This window comes from Balaenoptera ricei, chromosome 14 (genome assembly GCF_028023285.1).
Source record: "Balaenoptera ricei isolate mBalRic1 chromosome 14, mBalRic1.hap2, whole genome shotgun sequence".
In the NCBI taxonomy this organism is placed as follows: Eukaryota; Metazoa; Chordata; class Mammalia; order Artiodactyla; family Balaenopteridae; genus Balaenoptera; species Balaenoptera ricei.
In genome coordinates this window covers 26,672,610-26,695,833 of record NC_082652.1, presented here as the reverse complement: position 1 = coordinate 26,695,833, position 23,224 = coordinate 26,672,610, and the positions used below count along the sequence as shown (strand labels likewise).

At 47.9% G+C, this 23,224-nt stretch overlaps 1 protein-coding gene across 1 annotated transcript in view; it reads right to left on the bottom strand.

Moving 5' to 3' along the window:
* The window catches only part of MAPK1 (mitogen-activated protein kinase 1), an 86,425-nt gene that overhangs the window by 2,077 nt on the left and 61,124 nt on the right, over positions 1–23,224 (bottom strand). Inside the window, exons 4-8 of the mRNA XM_059893939.1 lie at positions 22,508–22,624; positions 16,327–16,441; positions 15,928–16,059; positions 5,847–5,956; positions 3,901–4,026 (exon numbers count right to left, since the gene is read on the bottom strand). Of these exons, the coding sequence (XP_059749922.1) occupies positions 3,910–4,026; positions 5,847–5,956; positions 15,928–16,059; positions 16,327–16,441; positions 22,508–22,624 (591 nt within the window). The 3' untranslated portion in view covers positions 3,901–3,909. The remainder of the gene's footprint in view (positions 1–3,900; positions 4,027–5,846; positions 5,957–15,927; positions 16,060–16,326; positions 16,442–22,507; positions 22,625–23,224) is intronic.

The window sequence follows — 23,224 nt, the reverse complement described above, 5'->3', positions numbered from 1 at the left end:
TGGTGGGCCTGGACCCGGGAAGGGCAGGAGGGGACCCAATGGCTGCTGTCCCGCCAGGCCCCCCAGCCCTGCAGACGCCCGAGGATCCCTCAAGAGGCCCCCGAGGTCCCCCATCACTCTCCTAACATCTCTATTTTACTTGAGGAAATTATATTCTGGGTTAAATCCATTCCACCCGTTTACAGACTAGCAGTTCTCAGCTGTGAGCACAGACGGCTGGGGGTGGGGCGCGGGTGGACACGGGAATTCCCTCCACCCCAAGGACCATCCTGGGGAGGAGAGCTGCACATTCTCTGTCTCACAACGAAGCCATGTGGAGACAGCGGGAGGGTAATCGAGTGTGTCAGGATGCGACCAAAGCAGACCTTCCTTCCCCTGGAGACGTGGTCTGTTAAACGCCCACCGGCAGGTGTCACCTGGCTCATAGGCACTGCCAGGTGGATAGTCTTTGTCTGCTGCTCGGGGAGACGGGCTCGGGGACAAGACGTGACCCTCCTCCTAGAGGCGTGCCACCATGAACTGAAGCCACACCTAGCAGCTGGCAGAAAACTAAAACTGCCCTAAATGCTTTTATCTTTAATGAAACCAAAGGGAAACAAGAGGTTAATGCCCCTAGTAATCAGTCCTCCCCCACCCCCCGAGAAAGTCCACTGACGGGCAGAGGAGGAAGAAAGGCAGGCACCACCTCCTCTTCCCCAGCTTCTCGGGGAAGCAGGTAAGGAGACGGTCTGTAAGGATGAGGCTGACCCGAGGCTGGAGGAATCGGAGACTTGTCACAACGTATTAACCACTTACACCTTTCTACCTTTCCAGTAGAAACATTTCTAAAATAGAGCCCCTTAAACAAAATATAATGAACATACTTTGACCCTTTACAATCACTCAGAGCCGCCACTAAGAACATCAGCGAGCAGGGGACACCTAGGGTCTCCTCTGAAGCGGTCCCTGCTGTCCCCTCCAGCGAAGCCCCCACAGCTGTGCGAGCACGTTTCCCAGGCGGCCCCGTGTGTCACAGCACTGTCACCTCCAGGCTCTCCTCTGCGCAGTTCTGCCCTCACTGCAGGGTGGGAACTCACACCCACGGTCCCTCCATCTCCCTGGGGAGCAAATCTAGGTGAAAAAAGATTTCTGAGTCTAAAGGACCTGGACTCTCTGCCTAGTTTTGCCACCGATGTATAATCTTGAGCAAAATGCTTAAACACACTCCTTTAGTTTCGTCAGTCATAGACCTGGGCTATGTGCTGACTTCAGAGAACGCTGCTGTGATCATCAAAAGGCAATGTCTGTGAAAGAACCTGGCCCAGAGCTTAACAACGCCCCCGCCCCACCCTCCTCTGCACTCACTTTTCTATTCTAGATGACTAAATTATAAGTCAGTCTAGATGTTGGAAATTTCCTTTGAAATGCACAGAAAAAAACAAGATGGACTGATGGGTAGATGGAGGAATGGATGGACAGATACGTGAGAAGGCAAAGAAGTATAATGAAGCGTTAATCATAGGATTGGGGTGGTGGGAATATGGGTGTCTACTGTAAAACCCTCAACTTCTCAGAATAGGTGAAAATTGTCATTTAAAAAACGTTTGGGAAAAAAATCAGGCTACAAGCACATTCTGTGCCTTCTGTGTGCCTGGAGGAAGTGAACTAAACACAGAGCAACCCCCCTGCCACCGCCTCCACTGGTGACAGGCCCCAACCCTGGATACTCAGAGCTGGGGTGGGCCCCGGGTGGGCTCGGTCCCCGTGTGCTAATGGCCTCCAGTAGGCATCCAGTCAGCAGCCTTGTCCTGCGGCCCAGGACCCTGGTCACTGTCACGCTCCCCTATGCCTGCTGCCTGACCAGCCACCCCACAAGTCCCTGCTGACGTCCCACCACCCAGACTGCCCAGTGTCAGCTGCCCTGACACTTCAGGACCTAAGACCACCTGTGAGGAGAGGCGGGCCCCTCCCCACCAGCGGGGCGTCCCCTCCTGGCGCTCTGCATCTTTGGGGCCGAACCCTCCCCTGGTGCAGCACCACGATGCTGGGCCTGACTCCCCGGGTCCTGCCATCAGGCTGCTAGAAAGCAAAGCCTGGGTCTTACCCATCCGTTCCCTCCTACCTGGCACTAAGAAGTACATGACGGGGATTAAATGAACAATGACAAACTGATAGCTCCATCACCCCCAGATGTTCTACACCAAAGATGTGCATGATGGTCTGTGTCTTTCTCCCCTCTCAGGCCACGTGCTCCTCGGGGGTCACGTTCAGTCCTGTCTGTTCTGCTCACTGGGGTGAGCACACAGCATGTATGCTCTGAAACCAGAAGGCAGGGAAATCAGGGGCCACGAACACACAGGAAAGCAACCCATGGAAGGGACCGTGCAGAAAGTTGCTCAGCTCAACCTTCCAGGCCAGGGATCAGTGGCCTAATCTGTAAAGAGCCAAACAAAAGCTTATTCACCCAAGGCAGCCAGGCCGACCTGGCACGGACACGGGGACGGGAGAGCAGGTCCCTGGCAGAGACAATCCCCCCACCGTGAATGCAGGCAGAGAGGCCAGGAAGGGGTGAAAACGGCTGGGTCCCAGGGGCCGGTTTCCTTCTGTCAGTGAATGACCGCGCAGTGCCTTGTGTGCAACAAATTCTTCAAGAAATTGTCCCGATGTGAAGTGTGGATGGATGAACGCTTCCAACCCCACTGGACTGGCCTCCCTGTCCCCTGCGGCATCTCCCCTTCCTGCTCAGACACTTCCTGAAGGTTGGCTGCTGGGGGCACATGTGCTCGGGCTTCGAGTCTGCCCTCCAGTGTGTCCCAGCAAGGGCCTGCCAGTCCCCCTCCCTTGCTTGGTTAGGTAATCGGGGTCTTTCGGGCTCTGCTCCCCTCACTCCCCTGCAGTCACTGCTTCTCCCGACCACACCCCAGTCTGAGCCCCGGGTCTGGAAGCTCCTCTCCCACCCTCTCCTCTGCCCCAGTCCAGCCCTGGTGGCTCTGTGAGTAGGTGAGCTGATCGCATCTGCTTGTGGTCCCCCTTCTGCCCTTCCCTGTCCCCTGCTCTGAGCTCTGGGGCTGGGACCCTGCCTTAGCACCGCTGCCTGTCCCTGGCAGCTGCTTCTGGTGGGACTGCCAGTGGCAGGCACTGAGAGGAAAAGCCTTCCTTCTTCTGCCTCTAGTGACACATGGCTCTTCAGGAGGGGTGGTCCTGGGTTTCAGAGGTACTGGAGGGTGGCGGTGACTCAGGTCCCTGAGGTCCCTGGGTCAGTGGCAGTCGGGCTCCTCAGCAATGGTGATGCTCTAACAGCTGCAGTTCCGGCAGGGGCCCGGCACCCTCCCGGCCTGCTGACCACATCGCTTCCCCTCAGCTCCTGCATACCCCCGTCTGCAGGAAGCCCCACCACCCCCCTCTTGCTCTCCAGCCCTTCCACAGCCTCCTGACTGATCACACACCCTCTGTGTGAAATACCTCAAGCAGCTTCTGATCTCGAGCCTGGATGCTGCCCAACACAGGCAACCTCAGACCAACCCTCAGCCTGACCCCAGTATGTGAAAATAAATAAAAAGGCCCAGGCGGAAGAGAATGGACTTAAGATCCAGCTGAGAACCCCCAATGCCCACCGCTGCAGAACTCCCCCACTTCGTAACCCTGCCCGGAGCCCCCTCGATCACCTGTCTGCAGACCCCGCTGCCCGGCCATTCAGCTGTCCCGGGCTGGTCTGTCCAAAACATTTCCCCAGAAGGTGCCTCAACCCTTGGTCATAATTCTTTATCTCACTGCTCATTTCTATAGAGTTCTAACACAACAAGCCCCACTCTCTCTCCCGTTCCGTATATTCTCTAAAATTGAGATTTGTGTTTCCTCTTTTTAAACACTTTTTACCTGTCTCCTCTGCTAGGATTTACTATATGGTAAAGCTCCAGGTACCTGAGAAATTTAAGATCTGTATCCTGGCTGGAATCTAGCGGTCTCTTCAAAAATGAGTTCTTTGAGCTTTTCCTTGGGCAAGTCATCCAATTCCATGTCAAACTTGAACGGTGCTTCGGCGATGGGCTTGAAAAGAAAACAGAACGTTTAGACAAAAGTGGTTGTGGTTGAGGCAGTCATTCACTGCTCCACAGAAAGACCACGGCTCAGGCTCTGGAACTGAGACGGCAGGACTGGCACCTGTGATGAGCAGCCCTGTGCTGCGCCCCAGTCCCGGAAGTGCACCTCCCGAGAGCCCTGAACCAGTGAGAGGGAGCGTCCCCACATGATTCTCCAATGTCTTCAGGCACTGCATGCACATGGCAGCCACAGGAATCTGCTGTGATGGGAGGGCTGCTGCTGGTGGTGGTATGTGTACACAATCAAGACCTTCAATACTTGAATAAATGCATTTGATTACATACATTACGGTTATCTTTATATGAAGAAATATTATGGAGCCATTAAAAAATGAAGCCGCAAGCAAGGTGAAAATCATGGCAAAATGCCCATATTTGTGTTAAACAGAATGAATTCTACTTTATTTTTAAAATTTAGATATAGAAATATAAGACTGAGAAGGAAACACTCCAAAATTTTAATGATGATAACTGCATAACAAGACTACGAAGTGATCTTTCTTGTCTTTTTCTGCAAGTTTTCGCTTTTTTTTTTAGTATACTCTCTCTATAAATAACCAGAAAGCTAATACTGTCTATTCATATCAAAAAACCTCCATGCATACTCAATGATAAAAGATGTAATTAGTCAGTTAATATTTTGATTTGTAAGTACCCGCCCCCAAATGAATGCAATGTTACAGAACCTGATGACGATACAGCTGTTACCAGGCACCCCAGACCTTATCCGTGTCACCCTCACACCAGGTATTAAGGGGAAGGAAACGTGCACCCCAAACTCTGCGCTAGGCCCTGGCCTCTTGAAAGGGGGAAAAGAGAAAAACAAGCAGCTCCCCTCCCTGAAGGAGGGCTCGACGTACGGGACCCTACACATGCCACCCTTCTAATCTGCCTGGCCCCCTTGGGGTGTGGGGTACCACCCCAGCCTGAAAGTAGGACGTGGGGCTTAGGAAACCGCCAGCTCACAGGGCAGTAAGAGCCCCAGGTCCCATGTTCTCAGCTGCTGCCTTGTTATGTACCACGGAGGTCGCGTCAACTGTTTCCGGGAAAGGCTGTGGAAGGGGAAGCTGACTGATAAATGCTTCCTGTTTGATTTCCTCTTTTTCATGTAACTGCTTTTCACTTTTGTAGTTAGTTCTTCCTTTCCTCTTCCATTTCCCCTTTAACACACTCCTCTTGGTTCTCCCTTTTTTAAAAACAGGAGTGTGAAGGCTTACTGTCTATGCATTTGAGCCTCAACTAGAAAGATCCACATTTCTGGTTCCTACTGCACTTTCCTTCATTATCCTCCAGAGAACAAAGTTAAAAGTGAGCCCCCAGAGGAACCAAAGAGCCAAGGAATGGGGACTTTTGGACAGAAGATGCCCGACACACAGCACCTTCACCTGGATGCCCAGTGTGCACTGGAGACTCGCACACGCACCTCTGTGACCAGCATTCCTCATCATGACAGGCTCTCGTGTCTCTAGGGAGGCACACAGGGAGGCAGACACGAAGCCACCAAGCTCTGGTGGGACTGTCCTGGCTGACCTGTCCCCTCCTCCCCTCCACCCTCAGGGCGGGCCCTGCGGTTCCATGTCTCTTCCTGCCACAGGCCGTGACCACAGTCCTGGGATCCCTTCCCTGCCTGTGCTCCCCTCCCCCTCCACTTCCCCAGCCCCACCCTATGCAGGGGACCTAGAGGAAGGGGTTTCAGGCTGTGGGGACAGCACTAGTCTCAGGCACATGACGGCAGGGCCACTCAGCCGGGCGGGTGCAGGCTCTCACCTCGTCACTTGGGTCGTAGTACTGCTCCAGGTACGGGTGGGCCAGAGCCTGTTCCACCTCAATCCTCTTATGAGGGTTGAACGTCAACATCTTGTCCAGTAAATCCAGAGCTACAAAGAGAAAGGTTTTGCAGAGGTGAGAAGCCAAAGAAACAGTCAATGAAATACTCTCTCGTCTTCCTGTTTAAGTCCACTGACCCACAAGACAACCGAGCTAAAGGAGCCCCCGCCACCCAGGGGTGCCTGTTCCATCTCTGAGCTTGAGTCTGAGCACCTGCTAGTAGAGACCCAGACTCACGAAGGTGATGTGCTCAGCAAAGGCTCCACATAGTGCCCAGGATTCAAGCCCAAGTCTGCTCCCAAAACCTTGTCCTAAATCATGGCTCTGCTCGCAGGGTCAAAAGCAGAGGTTTTATGTATGTACTGCTCTTAAGTCAACTCCAAAGTCACTTCTGCAATGGTCACTGCCTCCCATGTGGTTTCAGCCTCCTCCTTCCAGGTCCCAGCTGAGAGGCATGTGTAAAGCACAGGCCCCCTGGCCTGCTCTGCAGCCTGGCGTCTTTCTCCAAGGCCCCAAACTACAAGTATTCTCTCGACCTGGCCGGCAGTTCAGCCCTGACCACCTCTTTCATGTCGACAATGCAGCAAGGCAGCAAGTGCAGGGCCAACAGGAACAAGCCGGAGGCGGTGGCCATTGAGCAGCCTGCCCTGGGCCCTCTGCAGAGTGTCTAGGCACCACCTCAGGCCGCGAGGACAGCCAAGGGGCACGGCTGACAGCGGCTGGGACCAGGGTTAAGGGTCATGTGACAAAATGCTTCCTGTATTTAGTGTCAGAAGTAGGTTTCAATGAGGGAGAATACATGCTAGAAAAGACATCACTGTTCTGGTAAAGAGGTAACAAAGAGGGCTTCTTTTAAAACTGTCTCCTTTTATTTAACAATGCTCAGACCAGTGGTGCTCACGGCCCTGAGACACCCCTGAGAAATCCAAGGGCTCCAAGAAATAAATCTAAAAACTACTAGGTAATTATTAAGAACACACATTTTTAGAAAATGTATTGACACTAACAAAAACAAAAGCACTGGCATCTACTTAATGAAGCCTTGTTACTCATGGTAATAGTTTCTTATTAGGTTATCAACCTCGTCCATCTGCAAATGAGCACCCGACTCTAAGCTCTAGGATAAAGAACGGTGATGGAAAATCACTGTAGTCACTAGGAAATGTGCTCCCCGATGGAGAGCAGCCGGCGGCTGGCCAGGAAGTCGCCAGGAGAGAGCAGGTGGGTGGGGTGCCCCACTGCCCGAGGTCGGGGCCCCCACGTGCACATCCCTGCACACCACCCCTACTCACCTTCAATCAGGAGATCATCGATGTAGTACACTGTGTGTTGGACATGATGAGAAATTCCACACAACAAAGGACTTTTTTCATGTCCATAAAGTGAAGTGTGAAAACCAGTACTTTTTTTTAAAGCCCACATAATGAATTTCTACAAATAGTACATTTTCAAACTGGATGACGGGCGAACACACCTGCTGGGCCTCAGAGCCCTACCATACCTAACACAGGTACTAAAACCGACCTCATTTCCCGCACCCGCACCCCTCCCCTAGAGCTCACAGACATTTCCCCAAGGACTGCCTTGAGCTCAGATAACCTCCATCCATGTCAGGAGAAGCCGAGGGCCCAGCCACAGTCAAGAGTCTAACAGCATTATTTTTAAATTCCAAGTCTTGTTGATATTAAGGAGGGATGCACTCCAAGGCAACTGGCTGCTCTGCAGCTGACGCACGCCTAAAACAGACCTTTCAGTTCCTTCAAGTTCAATCCTAGCCAACAATTTCAAAAGAAAAGAGTTTTTTTTTTTTTTTGCTACTTGAAAACTGACTGGCTCTCCAGCCTCCTTTGACTGCAGCGTTATTTCTGCACTGCTCGCAGCTACAGGAGGGGAGCGGGGGGAGATGGGAAGCAGCTGGCAGGTGCTGCTCCCACAGTCAGAGAGCCTGGCCTCCCTCCTCCCACATGCTCAGCATCCCGCTGGCACCACTCTGACGTATGAATCACGCTGGCTGTGCATATGCTTCCTTGGATGCAGATTTTATTTCCCCTAAAAGACTGTAGCCCCTTCAAGGCCAGGATGACATCCGACCACGATCCTGACTCTCCCTGGTGGTGGCCATGAGCCCACACCTCCCCTCTAACTCCGGGGGGTGTGCAGCAACATGACCCCACCCTTCCAGCTCATCAATCACTTCTCCTTCCAGGTCCTGGGGCGGGTCACCCGGCTGGCAGCACTGCTTTGGGGCCATCTCACCTACCCAGCAACACTCTGATCCCAGATCAAGGTTGCCATCTGTCACTTCCATCCTCAGCTCGAATTTCTGAGCAGGGCCAGAGAAAAAGGTCACCTGTGTAGACTGTGCCACTGCAACAGTGTTTCTCAAACTTTCTGATCTCAGAGCCCTACTCTTGAAAACTACTGAGGATCAATTATTAAAAAGCGGCTAATTCAACTCATGATTCAAACAACTGCACAGCACTATCCTTTGAGGAAACCACTGCACTCAGTACGTGGCAGATGTGTTCTGCGTGCACTTATCCCATGCTGTCACATGGAGCACTAAAAAGACTGGCACAAAGGACAGCACACAACAAAGCAAGTTCTCTGTGCTGCTTCACCAAGGGCACCTCACACGTAGCTGCCCTGGTTTTAGCTGGGAGGCTGGCACTGCCACCTCGCCCTGCACTGAGCACAGATGGCAGCACAAGGGACAGGGTGCAGGATGCCTCAGTGTCGTCATGAAAGAAGTTTTCACCTCACCAACCCCCTGGAAGGATCTTGGGGACCTTAGAGGTCTAAGGAGCACACTACCAAGAACTGCTGAGCCACAAAAACTCAAGATCTTTAATCTTATCATGGTCCCCAAGAGCTCGGGGAAAGCCCTGGTCAGCCCTTCTCTACTCACATGGGTGGATCATGCCCTTCCTGCCCACTGGCCCTCATTCCTCTCAGCACATCCTTCTGAGAAAATCAAGATCCCCAGGGGTGACCTTCCTGGACATTCCTCCACCAGATCCACATGCATCCTTCTGTGGAAAGAGGGGACCCTCTCCCCACCCAAAGTCGATCCTCCCTGCTGTGTGGCTCCCCCTGCTGCCCTCACCTGGCCCAGTCCTTTCAGTCTCCGTATTCCCACTCCTCTTATGTGGTCACCCATGACCTGAACTGGAGGCCTCTGTGCCACGTGGAGGTGCTGGACTCGGCCACATTCTCACAAGCCGTTATCTGTGTCCATCTCCTCTACAGGTTGCAAGAGTCCCCATCCCTCCCGCACTGCCCAGGGAAGATTCTTGTCCAGCTCTTTATACATCTCACTCTTCACCTCCCCAGCCTCTTCCAGGATTTCAAATGCCATCTGTTAAAAAAACCCCTAAATCTATTGTCAGCTAAGGACTCTCACTCTCTGTATACAGAAACTCTCTGTAGGTAATGAAATAGGATACAGCTTATTATCCCATTGAGAACTTATATGTATGTATACGCATTTACAGGAGCAGTAATAAAGTCTGGAGGCTTTTCAAATACCAGGTTATCTGAGAAATGGACACAGACTTCTCACAAGAACAGCATTTTTAAAAATTTCAAAAAATAGGGGAATTCCCTGGCAGTCCAGTGGTTAATACTCCGCACTTCCACTGCAGGAGGTACCAGTTCGACCCCTGGTTGGGGAACTAAAATCCCGCATGCCGCATGGCATGGCCAAAAAAAACTCCCAAAAAACAAAAAACGAAAAACAAAAGTGGGACCAAGAGAACAGAATTCCTCATCTTTCTTCACGCGCCGACAGCCGTCTGCTGGCTTTGCGCACCGGTGTCCCCTGCTCTCTAACCACACGGAGCTGCACTTGCCATGCGGGAGCTCTCAGGCTTGCCCGTGGGAGCGGTGACACCAGCTCGGCCACATTCACCAGGTTCTCTTGGCCACAATGACTGTCAAGGGTGTGGACACAGAGGAAGTGAGCGTCAGCCCCACACTTGAGCTAAAACTATCAGGAAACAGGTCAGTGTGAGCCTGGAGATGCTGGTGGCCATCGTGTCACCACGAGAAAAGAGGCTGGTTAACAAGAAAGATGGAACAGAGGAAGGCAACGCTGAATGACAAAGTCCAGATTCTGGGCAAAGCGGCTACGCCCGGAATCCAAGCCCTGCTGGGCCCGTCGGTTCCAAGAGCCGGTGAAGTCCTTCTTCGGGCTGAGGCCAGTCCCAGTGGGTTCTCATGAAGTGGACGGAGAAGGCCTCAAAGAGCCGACCCTCCAGTCTGTGATGACTCACCCCACGCCCACAGCCCCATCACTCAGTGGGAACCACTGCTCATCTCTGGACACGTTTTGTAGAATTTCCCTGTGCATCTTCTTTCACACAGTTGAGATGATATTATACATAACAAAGGCTGTGTTATTTCCTCAGTCAACACTGCTCATTAGTATTTTCCCATGCTACAAAAACTTTGTAAAAATCACTTTTAGGGACTTGATATAATATTCCTTTGAGTAGATGTATCAGTTGACTCTGATCCATGAACAATGAACAGTTAGCGCTGAGGTTGTTTCTAACAATTTTTTAAAAAATTTATTTATTTATTCTCGGCTGCGTTGGGTCTTCATTGCTGCGTGTGGGCTTCTCACTGTGGTGGCTTCTCTTGTTGCGGAGCACAGGCTCTAGGTGTGCAGGCTTCAGTAGTTGTGGCACGCAGGCTCAGTAGTTGTGGCTCGCAGGCTCTAGAGCACAGGCTCAGTAGTTTTGACGCACAGGCTTAGCTGCTCCGTGGCGTGTGGCATCTTCCTGGAGCAGGGCTCGAATTCGCGTCTCCTGCATTGGCAGGCAGATTCTTAACCACTGTGCCACCAGGGAAGCCGTTTCTAACAATTTAACACGGCCCAGACTAAACTCTCAACTGCTAACTCCCGACTGGCTCCTCCCACAGTGACCCTCGGCTCAGTACCTCTCCATGGAAGTTGTGTGTTCCTGTCCTTTGCTCATGTATTTATCCACTGATGTCTTAGATTTCTCTCTGCTCTTTAAACACTAATAACATTAACGAGAAGTCTAACATTGAGAACTACTGTTCTTAACCCTCCCTAATGTTCTTAGCTCTCAACCTTCCCAGTTATCCTATGAGATGGGTAAAACTTGCCCCAATTTTGAGATGAGGAAAATGTGAAAAAGTGAGGTCACAAGTCTGCACTCAGGAGGCCAATCACAGAGCACAGGACCTAACCACCATGTATGTGGCCATCAACAAAACAGGACAGGGATTCTTTAAATTTTATTCAATCTAGAGCAAATTACACCTATTTGTCCACACCTGGTCTAATCTAGTTTAAATTTTAAACTTTTAAATCTACTACCTTTCATTTATGTTTGTCTTCTTGGTTTTGTTTTTTTTTTTTTAATTTGTTTATTTATTTTTGGCTGTGTTGGGTCTTTGTTGCCGCGCACTGGCTTTCTCTAGTTGTGGCGAGTGGGGGCTACTCTTCATTGCGGTGTGCAGGCTTCTCCTTGCGGTGGCTTCTCTTGTTGCGGAACACGGGCTCTAGGTGCGTGGGCTTCAGTAGTTGCGGCATGCAGGTTCTAGAGCGCAGCCTCAGTAGTTGTAGCACACAGGCTTAGTTGCTCCGTGGCATGTGGGATCTTCCCGGACCAGGGATCGAACCCGCGTCCCCTGCACTGGCAGGCAGATTCTTATCCACTGCGCCATCCTGGTTTGTTTTTAAAGCTTATGAAGATATTCTTCCCCCACGCAGAGATCAGAAAAATACTGAATGCTCTGAGTATTTAGTTTTTTTCCTTTTTTAAATAAATTTATTTATTTTTGGCTGTGTTGGGTCCTCGCTGCCGCGCGCGGGCCCCCTCCAGCCGTGGTGAGCGGGAGCCACTCCTTGCTGCGGTGCGCAGGCCTCCCATTGCGGTGGCCTCTCCCTCTTGCTGAGCACAGGTCCTAGAGCTTGCAGGCCCCAGCAGTTGCGGCACGCGGGCCCAGCGGTTGTGGCTCGCAGGCTCTAGAGCGCAGGCTCAGTAGCTGTGGCGCACGGGCCTAGTCACTCCGCGGCATGTGGGATCCTCCCGGACCAGGGCTCGAACCCATGTCCCCGGCACTGGCAGGCGGACTCCCAACCACTGCACCACCAGGGAAGTCCCTGTTAGTTTTTAATAGTATGATTTTTAAAAAAGTATTTGATCATCAATTGTTTTGGAATTCACTTTGATGTGTGAATAGTGATTTAAACTGATTTTCTTCCAAATAGCTATTCAACTAGCCCAGTACCATCTGCTGAAGAATAATCATTTCTTCCCCCTCATGGGAGTAATTTTGGAGAGAATCCTAAGCTAGATTCCTTTGAAGAAAAATCTACACTACTACTGGTTCAAGAGACTCAGCAGTCAGAAATTTGCAACAAACATGTGAAAAAATATTCAACCTCACTCTTAATTAAAGAAAAACAAATTAAAATGTCACTTCCCCCCATTTGGTTGGCAAACCCAAAAGTGCAATACCCAGAATTGCTGGAACAAAAGACATGTGACAGAATTGCCAAGCTGCCTTTCAGAGAGACTCCATGGATTCACACTCCACCAGCTGCCTCTGAGAAGATCCCCCTTCCCCACAGCCTTGACCACACAGTGGGTTATCAAACTCTGTGATTCTTGCTACTGTGATGAGTGGGAAAAAAATGGAATTACTGACTTTTCAATGTTCGTATCTCATATAATAAATAACAATGAGTCCCTTTTCCTATATTTAAGAGGCATTTACATTTCCTTTTCTGTGAACTATTTGGGTTCACTGGGGTTTTCCCATAAGATCTTATGGAAAAATCTGAACAAACACTTTGGCTAACCCAATACTATTAACCAGACTTAAAAGCACCAGTGTTTCAGCTTGAAAGTTTTAATTTCTTGAGATCCCCGAGGTCTTCCATTCATTTCTTCCTGTTATTTTCATGCAAATCTAGACTATTAGCTACCTGCATGCAGGTTCTTAAATCTGTTTTACTGCTGCTGTTCTATGTCCAGGGCCTTAGAATAGACACCCATCTATTTATTAAATGAATACATTTACCAATGCTGTAGTAAGAAACTAGAAGCAACCTGGTGGCAGATAAATATGGCCCCCATTTCTCTGCAGCTCCTCCCACGAAGGGGTGGATTCATTTCTCCCCCTCTTGAGTCGGGCCTGACCTTGTGATGTGCTCTGACCAACAGACTGTGGCAGAAATGTCGATTTCTGAGACCCGGCCAGGAGAGACCTTGCAGCTCCTGCTCTGGTTCTTTTGGAATGCCGTTGCCAGCATGAGAAGCCCAGTCTGGTCCACTGTAGGATAAGAGCCAACGGGGTGCTAGGTGCTGTGAGGTACCCTTAGGCTACGCAGCATGAGGCAAGCCGAGCAGACCCGTCCAGCTGCACCCAGCCCCGAGGGCTTTGCAACAAATATGTGCTGGTCGGGTTTTTAAAATTTTTGGTAATAAGGGTCAATTTTAGTAAGATCCTCTTCTATATCTCATTTCACAAGGTGCCACATTAACCTAGTTATAGTTTGGTTTGGTTTGACTGAACTGTTTCTAAGTTTCAGGTGTGCAGCATCATATGGGGTGATCTGAAGGCCCGGAGTTGTGGAGGGGTTTGTTGCACAGCAACAGATAACTGATGTGAACGTCAATGTCCAACATGAGGTTGTGAAAGACACTACAGGCCACCCACAAGGGAACATTATGTACCCGTTCTTTATAACTAGAGAGACATAGAAAGGACCCAAGATATATAAATGAAAAACTCTGTCTTGAGATCTCAGAACCTAGTCCTACCAATACCAGAAGTATAGACATTCACAAAACCCTGTGATGCAGGTACTAATGTTTTATAAATGGGAAAACAGAGGCCCAGAGAGGTTAAGTAGTTTGTCCAAAGGACGCTCAGCTGGTAAGCGGCTGGGCTGTGGACTGAACCAGGGAGGTCTGGCTGCAAAGCCTGTGCTCTGGACACATGATGTTTTATGCCCATTTCAGCACTAAACTCCATCTTTCCACTTGATTCTATGTATAGTTCTTCCCCGCTTTTTCATTATATTCACCCAATACCTACAATTCAAATTTAACTGGATTTTAGTGGGGTTAATTATTATCTGAAAGAACCAATCTCAAAGTTCATGACCTGAACCTAAGGAAAATAAGCTAAAAAAAACCTCAAATAGTTTGATGCAAATTATGACTAACTAGAGAAAAGTGAGGAAACAAACAGAAGAAAAGCCCAAGAGTTCTGTTTCTTGTAAGGTCTTAATTATACAGTTTTGTTATGTACACACCTCTTAAAAAAGGCAACTCAGGAAATCAGATCTAGGTAGGTAACATGCTTGGGATGGACGATACAGCACACAAGCCAATCTAATCAGTAACACGTGCAAGGCATGGGAAGTTCTAATTTTGAAAATTCTGCAACTAGAGTACATTATATAACTAAATAGGTAGAAGTTGTGCACACTTTGGTAGAGCAAACATTAAAGGTTATCTTGGGATTCTGATAATTAAGACTATTTCTTATTCTCTGATTTACTTCTTCTATACGTCCAAACTGTCTACCATAATCATACACTACCTTTATATCAGAGAGTTTAAAAGACAGTTCCTCTTATATCCAAAAGAAATTCAATTTTAAACCAAGTGTTTCTGAAACTTGGCTCAGGTCAACACATAAAACAAATTTAACATCTAAGTAAATCGTTAACGTTAGAAAATACACATATATGTACACACACACACACATATATGCACACACACATATTAGAAAAAGCTAAAATCCAGTCAACAGCAGACTGGATGTAAATATTGTAAAATCACTGCACCAACATGTCAGCAAGCTGTTCTCGGGTTCCCTCCTCTGACCTCTTCCTTCCACTCTAAGGACCCCTATGATGACACCAGGCTCACCTGGACAACCCATGCTAATCTCCCCACCTTAAAGTTAGCTGACGAGTAACCTTACCCCTCTCTGTCATGTAACCTAACATGGATTCAGTTTCCGGGAATTAGGACACGGACATCTTTGGGCATGGGGTCATTATTCTGCCTACCACACTTTTATGACAGTATAAAGTTAAAAAAATAGCTGCCTAATATATTTAACAGGTACATGTTAAGCAGGAATGAAGGATAATATAATTATGAAACAAAATTAACTTATAAGATATCAAAGACTAAAATTGAATGTATAACCTTTCTATTTTATGGAACATGCTCTTGGAACATATCTAAGATATCTTCACCCAACCTAAGGCCATGAAGATTCTATCCTGGTTTTCTTCTCAAAGCTTAATAGCTTTAGTCCTTCTGTTTAGGTCCATGTTACTTATTTTTTGCACACAAATGTCTAATTGTTCCAGCACCATTTGTTGAGGAGAACTGCCATAGGCACCAGTACAGATAAATCTAAATCTGAAATGCATTCTGCTGAGTGGAAGAATCCAGACATAAAAGGCTACATATTACATAATTGCAATTCTATGACATTCTGGAAAAGGTAAAGCCATAGGGACAGGAACCAGATCAGATGTTGATTGCCAGGGACTAGGCAAGGGAACTGACTACGAAGGGGCACGAGGCAACTTTTGGGGACGATGGGAATGCTCCAAAACTTGACTGTGGTGAAGTTACAGGACTGCATACGTTTGTTAAAATTCAAAGACTTGCACAACTAAAAAGGGTGAATTTTACTCTATGTGAATTATTCTGTGATAAACCTGACTTTCAAAATGATCAAATGACAAGATGACCTTAAAAAAACTGAACTTAATCCAAGTTAAAAAGTAGCAAAGGAACTAAAATGTGGAAAACTAAACAGTCACCTCCAGACTCCCTTACCCTATGGCCACCGCTCCTAAATAAGAGGGAAGAAAGCAATGAAGAGTGAGCACCAAATAAGGCATTATCCAACAGCCATAGACTAGTGACCTACTGCTTTAATGAATAAGACAAAGAAACAAATAAAAGCTAAGCCTAAGAAAAATAATCAATGAAATCACATTTACCTTTGGAGTCAGCATTTGGGAACAGCCTGTTCCATGGCACCTTATTTTTGTGCGGAAGAGAAAGCAAATAGTTTCTAGCTTTTAAATTTATTATACAATTCAGGTCTTCCTGGGATGGGGATCCAAGAATACCTATCAGATAAAATAATCAGCTGTTAATTATCAAGACCAAGGTAAACCAACTGCACACCATCAGCAGTGGGGCGGAATGGGCACTGACATTCAATGTCTTCTCACTACCTCCCAATGCTTTTTACAAAGTCCTTAATGTTTTAAATCAAGGAAGATTAAAAAAAAGCTCATGTCCATCACAGGTTGAAGAGTTGCTGGAACTCTTCTGAATTTCATGAGGGTACTCTGATGTACACAGTGGGTCCCCAGAATGCTCAGGAACCTTACCCAGAATGTGGTTCAGCTGGTCGAGGTAATGCTTCCCCGGGAAGATGGGCCTGTTGGAGAGCATCTCTGCCAGGATGCAGCCTACAGACCAAATATCAATGGACTTGGTGTAGCCCTGTAGTGGAAAGGAGAGAAGATGGAGAATGACCTCTGCTGTTCCATGACACAACGAGACCTTTCTGCATGACAGGCACAGGGCTGCTGGAGTGTCAGCTTCTCCTCTGGCTCTATAATTCAGAAATAAGAGACCATGGAGAGACAAATATCATTTGGCTTTCTTATAAGACACTAAACAACTCAGATTGCTTGATTTTATTTCTCTCTTCAAAGTTGATTAACTTGTTATTAAGTTAGAATTTTTGCAGTATACTTCATTGCTTTTTTCAAATGATTTGAGAGAAAGAATCAGAATCCTTGTAAGCTGAAGCTGGAAAAAGAAAAAAGTAGAAACAACCACTGATTGCTTTAGGACATTTGTGGCCCACTTACTCATTTTGGAAACCTGGACTTCCCTGGTGGTGCAGTGGTTAAGAATCTGCCTGCCAATGCAGGGGACACGGGTTTGAGCCCTGGTCCGGGAAGATCCCACATGCCACAGATCAACTAAGCCCGTGCGCCACAACTACTGAGCCTGCACTCTAGAGCCTGTGAGCCACAATTACTGAAGCTCGGGCGCCTAGAGCCCATGCTCCGCAACAAGAGAAGCCACCACAGTGAGAAGCCCGTGCACCGCAACAAAGAGCAGCCCCCACTTGCCGCAACTAGAGAAAGCCCGCGCGCAGCAACGAAGGCCCAAAGCAGCCAAAAAATAAAAATAAAAAGTAAATAAATTAATTATAAGGGGGGGGGCATTGCTACATTTCCAGAATATCTTTATCCATTTTGAAAATCCTTAAAAACAAAACACAACAATTACCCATGATCTCTGCCAAAAAGAAGCACGTGCCGGCACCATCATGTCTCACTGATCCCATTGCTTATCTCCTTTTTCTATTCATTTTTCAGGTATATTTTTTCTTTTAAAGGAATTCAGTGAAAAGACATGGAAGAATTATCATACAACAGTAAAAAAAAGATGTTACTATATAACTTGAGTTTTATGGAGAATGCTTAGGTATAGTGATAAATAGAAGAAGAAATGTGGAGAACAGCTAGAGGGAAAAAAATTTGCTCCGTGGCATGTGGGATCTTCCCAGACCAGGGCTCGAATCCAGGGTTCGAGCCCTGGTCTGGGAAGATCCCACATGCCGCAGAGCAACTAGGCCCGTGAGCCACAACTACTGAGCCTGCACGTCTGGAGCCTGTGCCCCGCAACAAGAGAGGCCGCGACAGTGAGAGGCCCACGCACCGCGATGAAGAGTGGCCCCCGCTTGCCACAACTAGAGAAAGCCCTCACATAGAAACGAAGACCCAACACAGCCAAAAAAAAAAACACATCAAGGTCAAGAAAGGCTGAGGAACTATTTCAGATTAAAGGCGACTAAAGCAACAATGCAACGTGTGAGCCTTGCACACATATTGAGAAAAGCTATAAAGGTTATTATTGGGACAATATCCAAAATCTGAATATAAAAGGGGCATTACTGTTGGATCAGTGTTAATTTTCCCACTTTTGATTACTGTACTACGGTCACGTGAAAGAACACCCTTCTTTCTCACCTCCACTGCTGCCGCTCTGGGCTGGACAAGTCTTTGTTGGGGGGCTGGCCTGCGCACCTCAGGGTGCTCGCTACTGCTCTGACCTCTCACTGTTTGATGCCGGCAGCACCTCCCCTACTGGTTGTGAGAACCAAAAATGTCTCTAAACACAACCAAATGTCCTCAGGGAACATTCGAACTACTGTTCTAAGGACACAAACGCTGAAATGCTTAGTGCTAAAGGTGCACATATACAATCCATTCTCAAATGACTCACAAAAACAGGCACACAGAGAGAGAATGAAAAAGCAAATGGGACAAAACATAAAGAGCTAGTGAGTGTGCATCTGAGGTGAAGGGTGGACAGTTCCAGCCAGCAGCTCTGTGAGGAGGCTTCCCTCTGCTTTAATACGACTGTGATTCTGTTTTCCTCTTCACTCATTCTCTCACATGTGTACAGGAGATTTTTCTAGAGGTTACATGACATTACAGGATATTATACATGAAATGTGACAATAGTGAACCGTGCTTCCCTAATGCTCTGTGTTACAGAATCACACATGGGTGTCGGTGTCAGGAAGAGCAATGGATGCCATGGTTTCAGATTTCATGTGGCAATTAGCCTTTCCTCTGCTGGGTTTTGGTGTGGTATCAATGAAGAGCCAAGAGTAGCTGAAAAGACTACTAACTCTCCCTTTCCGAGCTTCGTGCGAAGACTTCACTAACTCTTCACTAACTTCACCAAAACAACATATCTGACAGACTGAATGCAGAACCAGGTTGAGAATCCAGCAGTGTTCAAATCAAGCCAGACGCTGGAAAGATTTGCAAAGATGAGAACACCACTCTTCTCACTAAAATGTTTTTGTTGTGGAAAATAAACATTTTTTAAATGAGAACTAATTTTTTTTTTTTTTAAACAGCTTAAATTTTTATTTATTTATTTTTGGCTGTGTCGGGTCTTCGTTTCTGCGCGAGGGCTTTCTCTAGTTGCGGCAAGCGGCGGCCACTCCTCATCGCGGTGCGCGGGCCTCTCACTATCGCCGCCCCTCTTGTTGCGGAGCATGGGCTCCAGGCGCGCAGGCTCAGTAGTTGTGGCTCACGGGCCCAGTTGCTCCGCGGCATGTGGGATCCTCCCAGACCAGGGCTCGAACCCGTGCCCCCCGCATCGGCAGGCAGACTCTCAACCACTGCGCCACCAGGGAAGTCCCGAGAACTAACTTTTTAACATTTATTTTAATATAAATTAATTTAAGAGTTAATAAATACTTTAAAAAGTTTCAGTTTTGGGGCTCCAAACTGGTGGCTCAGCAGTTAAGAATCTGCCTGCCAATGCAGGGGACATGGATTCGAGCCCTGGTCTGGGAAGATCCCACATGCCACGGAGCAACTAAGCCCATGCGCCAGAACTACTGAGCCTGCACTCTAGAGCCTGTGCGCTGCAACTACTGAGCCCACGTGCCCTAGAGTCCATTCTCCACAACAAGAGAAGCCCCTGAAATGAGAATCCCGCGCACCACAATGAAGAGTAGCCCCTGATCGCCACTAGAGAAAGCCTGCACACAGCAACAGACCCAACGCAGCCAAAAAAAAAAAAAAAAAGTTTCAGTTTTAATTTCTATATAGTAAATATTGATAGATAAAACCCACATAAAGAAAACCTGCTTGGGGTCTTGGATAAATTTTTAGACATTCAGACACTGAAGGAGTCTTGAGAACAGAATGTTTGAGAACCCCTGCCTTTTCTTTTCTTGCAATGCTTCTGTGAATTGAAAATTCTATCAAAATGAAATGTTACAAATACACACACACAGAGCGCTCTAGCTGGCCAAAGCTGGGACAATGAGTATAAAAAAAAAAGAAGGTAATGGACAGCAAACAAACAAAAACCCCCACAGCCACCATGAGTCCATAATCATGTTTTCAAAACAAAGACAGGGGTCAGAGGAAGAGAAAGAGAAAAGGGGGAAACCTCTTCTTCACAGATGAATGCCAGCCCATCGATGTAAAAGGAACAATCAATTTAGAAAATCACGTTTTGCAGTGGAGACAATGGTCCTCAAGGGCACACCCCTGGAGGAGAGGCTGCCAGGAAACAAGAGGAGCCACACAGATGGCTTCCAAGACTCTGTGGGGTTTGTGCCAGAAAAGTGTGACCCAAACCTAATCAGGAGGAGCCAGTCCCAAGAATTCAGAAAGAGACCTGCTGGGCACAACACCACCTCTGCGCTCTGCCAAGTATTCCGTGTCATGGAGAAGCCAGGAAGGCGGGAGGACTGTCCCAGATGGGGCACGTGTGAAACCCGATTAGATCATGGGCTGAAAACCACTCACAAACAGCTGTGAAGAACTTTGGCAGTGGGGGACACACACACACAACTGGGATGGCACTGAATGAGCACTGGCCGTCACAGGCGCTCGCAGGGTACCGCGGCTGTGGGGAAGCACACCGCCTTTTCGAGAGTATTAGTGAACTCCTAGCATCAGTCGAGGTGTGCAGTGCTGGTTTATGTTGGTGAAGTGTCAAGAAGGTTTGACACAAGGGAAGAGAGAGAAGAGACAGGGAGAGAGAGGGAGGCAGAAGATGTCAACAGCTCGTGCTGTAAGGGGAATATGGGTGTTCACTGGACTCTCTTCTGTGGGTGTGAAAATGTTCTAAATCAATAAAAAAGAAAATCCTGAATACATTGCTATAAGTAACATTCTCAGGCTAGAGGTGCTATAAATAAAAAAGGATTCAAACTCAGTTTTGACTATAGTTAACTCTGCAAAAACAGAGGTCACCCTCTTGGCTACTTCCCCCTGGAGGGTGGCCAAGAAGTGAAGACAGGGGAGCGGCTCAAGTGGGGACGGATGCTGTAAGACCACAAGGCCCCAGGACGCAAAGGATAGCTTTCCTTCCAGCTGGCAGGCTCTGCTGCACACATGGGCGCCTCTGGCGTGGAGCGGCTGTCACATGGCCCGTCTGTCCATAGCAAGAACCTGTTGTGTGGGATTGTCGTACAGAATTATGAGAGAATCAACACAACATTTTCTCCTTTGAAACATCTGTTACACCAAATCCTTCTTTACAATGGAATTTATTTTAATGGAATTTTACTTCCATAGCTAAACTAAACACAGGTATGATATCAAGAATAACTAACTGCTTTAAACAAATTCAGTTTCCTCACAAAAGCAACCTACATCCCAAGCCCTTTCACTTGTAAAGAATGGAGGAAGAGAATGCAGCCTGTGGGCTAATTACACCTGTTCTTTTCATTCCCACGAAGCCTCTCAGGATGATTTCTGGTTCCTACACCTGAACATGGGGTCCAAAGTCTATTTTTATAGCTTTTTTTCCTTTCTTTTTTTTTTTGGTTGCACTGGGTCTTAGTTGAGGCAGGCGGGCTCCTTAGTTGTGGCTTGCCTGCTCCGTAGTTGCGGCATGCATGTGGGATCTAGTTCCTGGACCAGGGATCGAACCCAGGCCCCCTGCATTGGGAGTGCGGAGTCTTAACCACTGAGCCACCAGGGAAGTCCCTATTTTTATAGCTTTTCTTCATGTATATTAATGTTACATTATGGAAGATGGAACCGAGATCAAGAATCTGTCTTGAGATATGAGATACAGGATTAGATATTAGATGTCAGGTGCACTTAACTTCTCAAATGTGACACCTTATTCAAATACTATTTGCAAATGATATATTAAAAACACTGAAACTCCAGGACTTCCCTGGTGGTCCAGTGGTTAAGACTCCGTGCTGTCAATGCAGGAGGCATGGGCTCGATCCCTGGTCAGGGAACTAACATCCCACATGCCGTGTGGCATGCCCAAAAGATAAAACAAACAAAAAACAAAACTGAATCCCCAGAGCAGCCCTCACTGTTTGCCACTGTTGCTCATACAGTTAACAAGGATGTTGTACTTCACTTTCTCTTGCTTTTATAAATTTTTCAATCATTCCTTATGACCCAGACAAAGACCTTGTTAGTAGTGTGCTTTCGATCCAGATACAGGGACTACCATTTGGAAGCAGGACCGTCATATAATTTTGAAAGAATTATAGCAGCTCCTATTTTTTCCACACCAATGTTTTCTTCCAACTATACTATAATTTTGCTAAAGAGACATTCTTCATTATCAGGTATGTCTGACCTTTACAGAAAAGCTCTGGTCCGCATTCACAGAAACACACACCGTATACAGAGCTCATCTCTGACACAGAGCCAGCCTGCCCCTGGCAGTGGCAGCCGCAGGAGTGAAAGCTGCCCCAGGTAGGACTGCAGGAGAGCTGACCAGGGGGTGGGACACAGACCATTCACTGTACCAGTGACCAGGGAGGCGGGCCCTCCAACTCTATAACACATCAGCACTACCCCAGCCGAGGGCCCAGAAGTTCAGTGTTGAATGGGAGACAAAGACATACCTTGGTTCTGGCCAGACAGGCCAGGCCTCAACCCAGTTGGAAAGAGACTTACTGAGTGGGAGGCTTACTGCAACTCATGTCCAAAGTTCTTTTGCCTCTTGGTTTTCTTTTTATGCAAACTTGGTCCTTACCTTGGAATTCAACATAATTTCCGGAGCCCTGTACCAACGTGTGGCAACATACTCCGTCAGGAACCCTGTGTGATCATGGTCTGGATCTGCAACACGGGCCAAGCCAAAGTCACAGATCTAAGAGAGAAAAAAAAACAGGACACGTTCCTAGAGATTCTAACCAATTTAACATCAAAGCATCATAAACACAAAAAAGACAACAGCAGTAATGATGACAAGTAACTGCTACCATTCCTATGTGGCAGATACTTCTTGGAATTCTACACTCACTCTTACCTAATCGTCACAATCTGAAAGGCAGCTGCCGTGCATCAGACAGGATCAGGCTGGAGGAGTCTTGAACAGAACACATCTTCGGAGGTATCCTCACCTCTCATTATCTGCTTATCCCACAGCAACCTTGCTTAGGCCACTTGACAAAAACTGTTCTGCTCGGAAAATAAGGTCACCCAAACCAGACCTCTCCTGCTGACGCTCGGGGGTGGTCACCGTGGGATCAGCTCCTCTCCCGCACTCACCCTCTCTCCGCAGACCTGACCTCCTGCTGGTCCTCCACCTGCTCTTCCTACCTCCTTCCCCCTCCACGTAGCCAAACCCACTCCCAAAGCTTTAAAAGATATTTCACATACTGAAGATGAATCTTTTTTAAAAAACAAACACCCAGCTTCTAATTTCCCCTGACTCACAAAGTACTTGCTGGCCTTTCGCCATTCAACG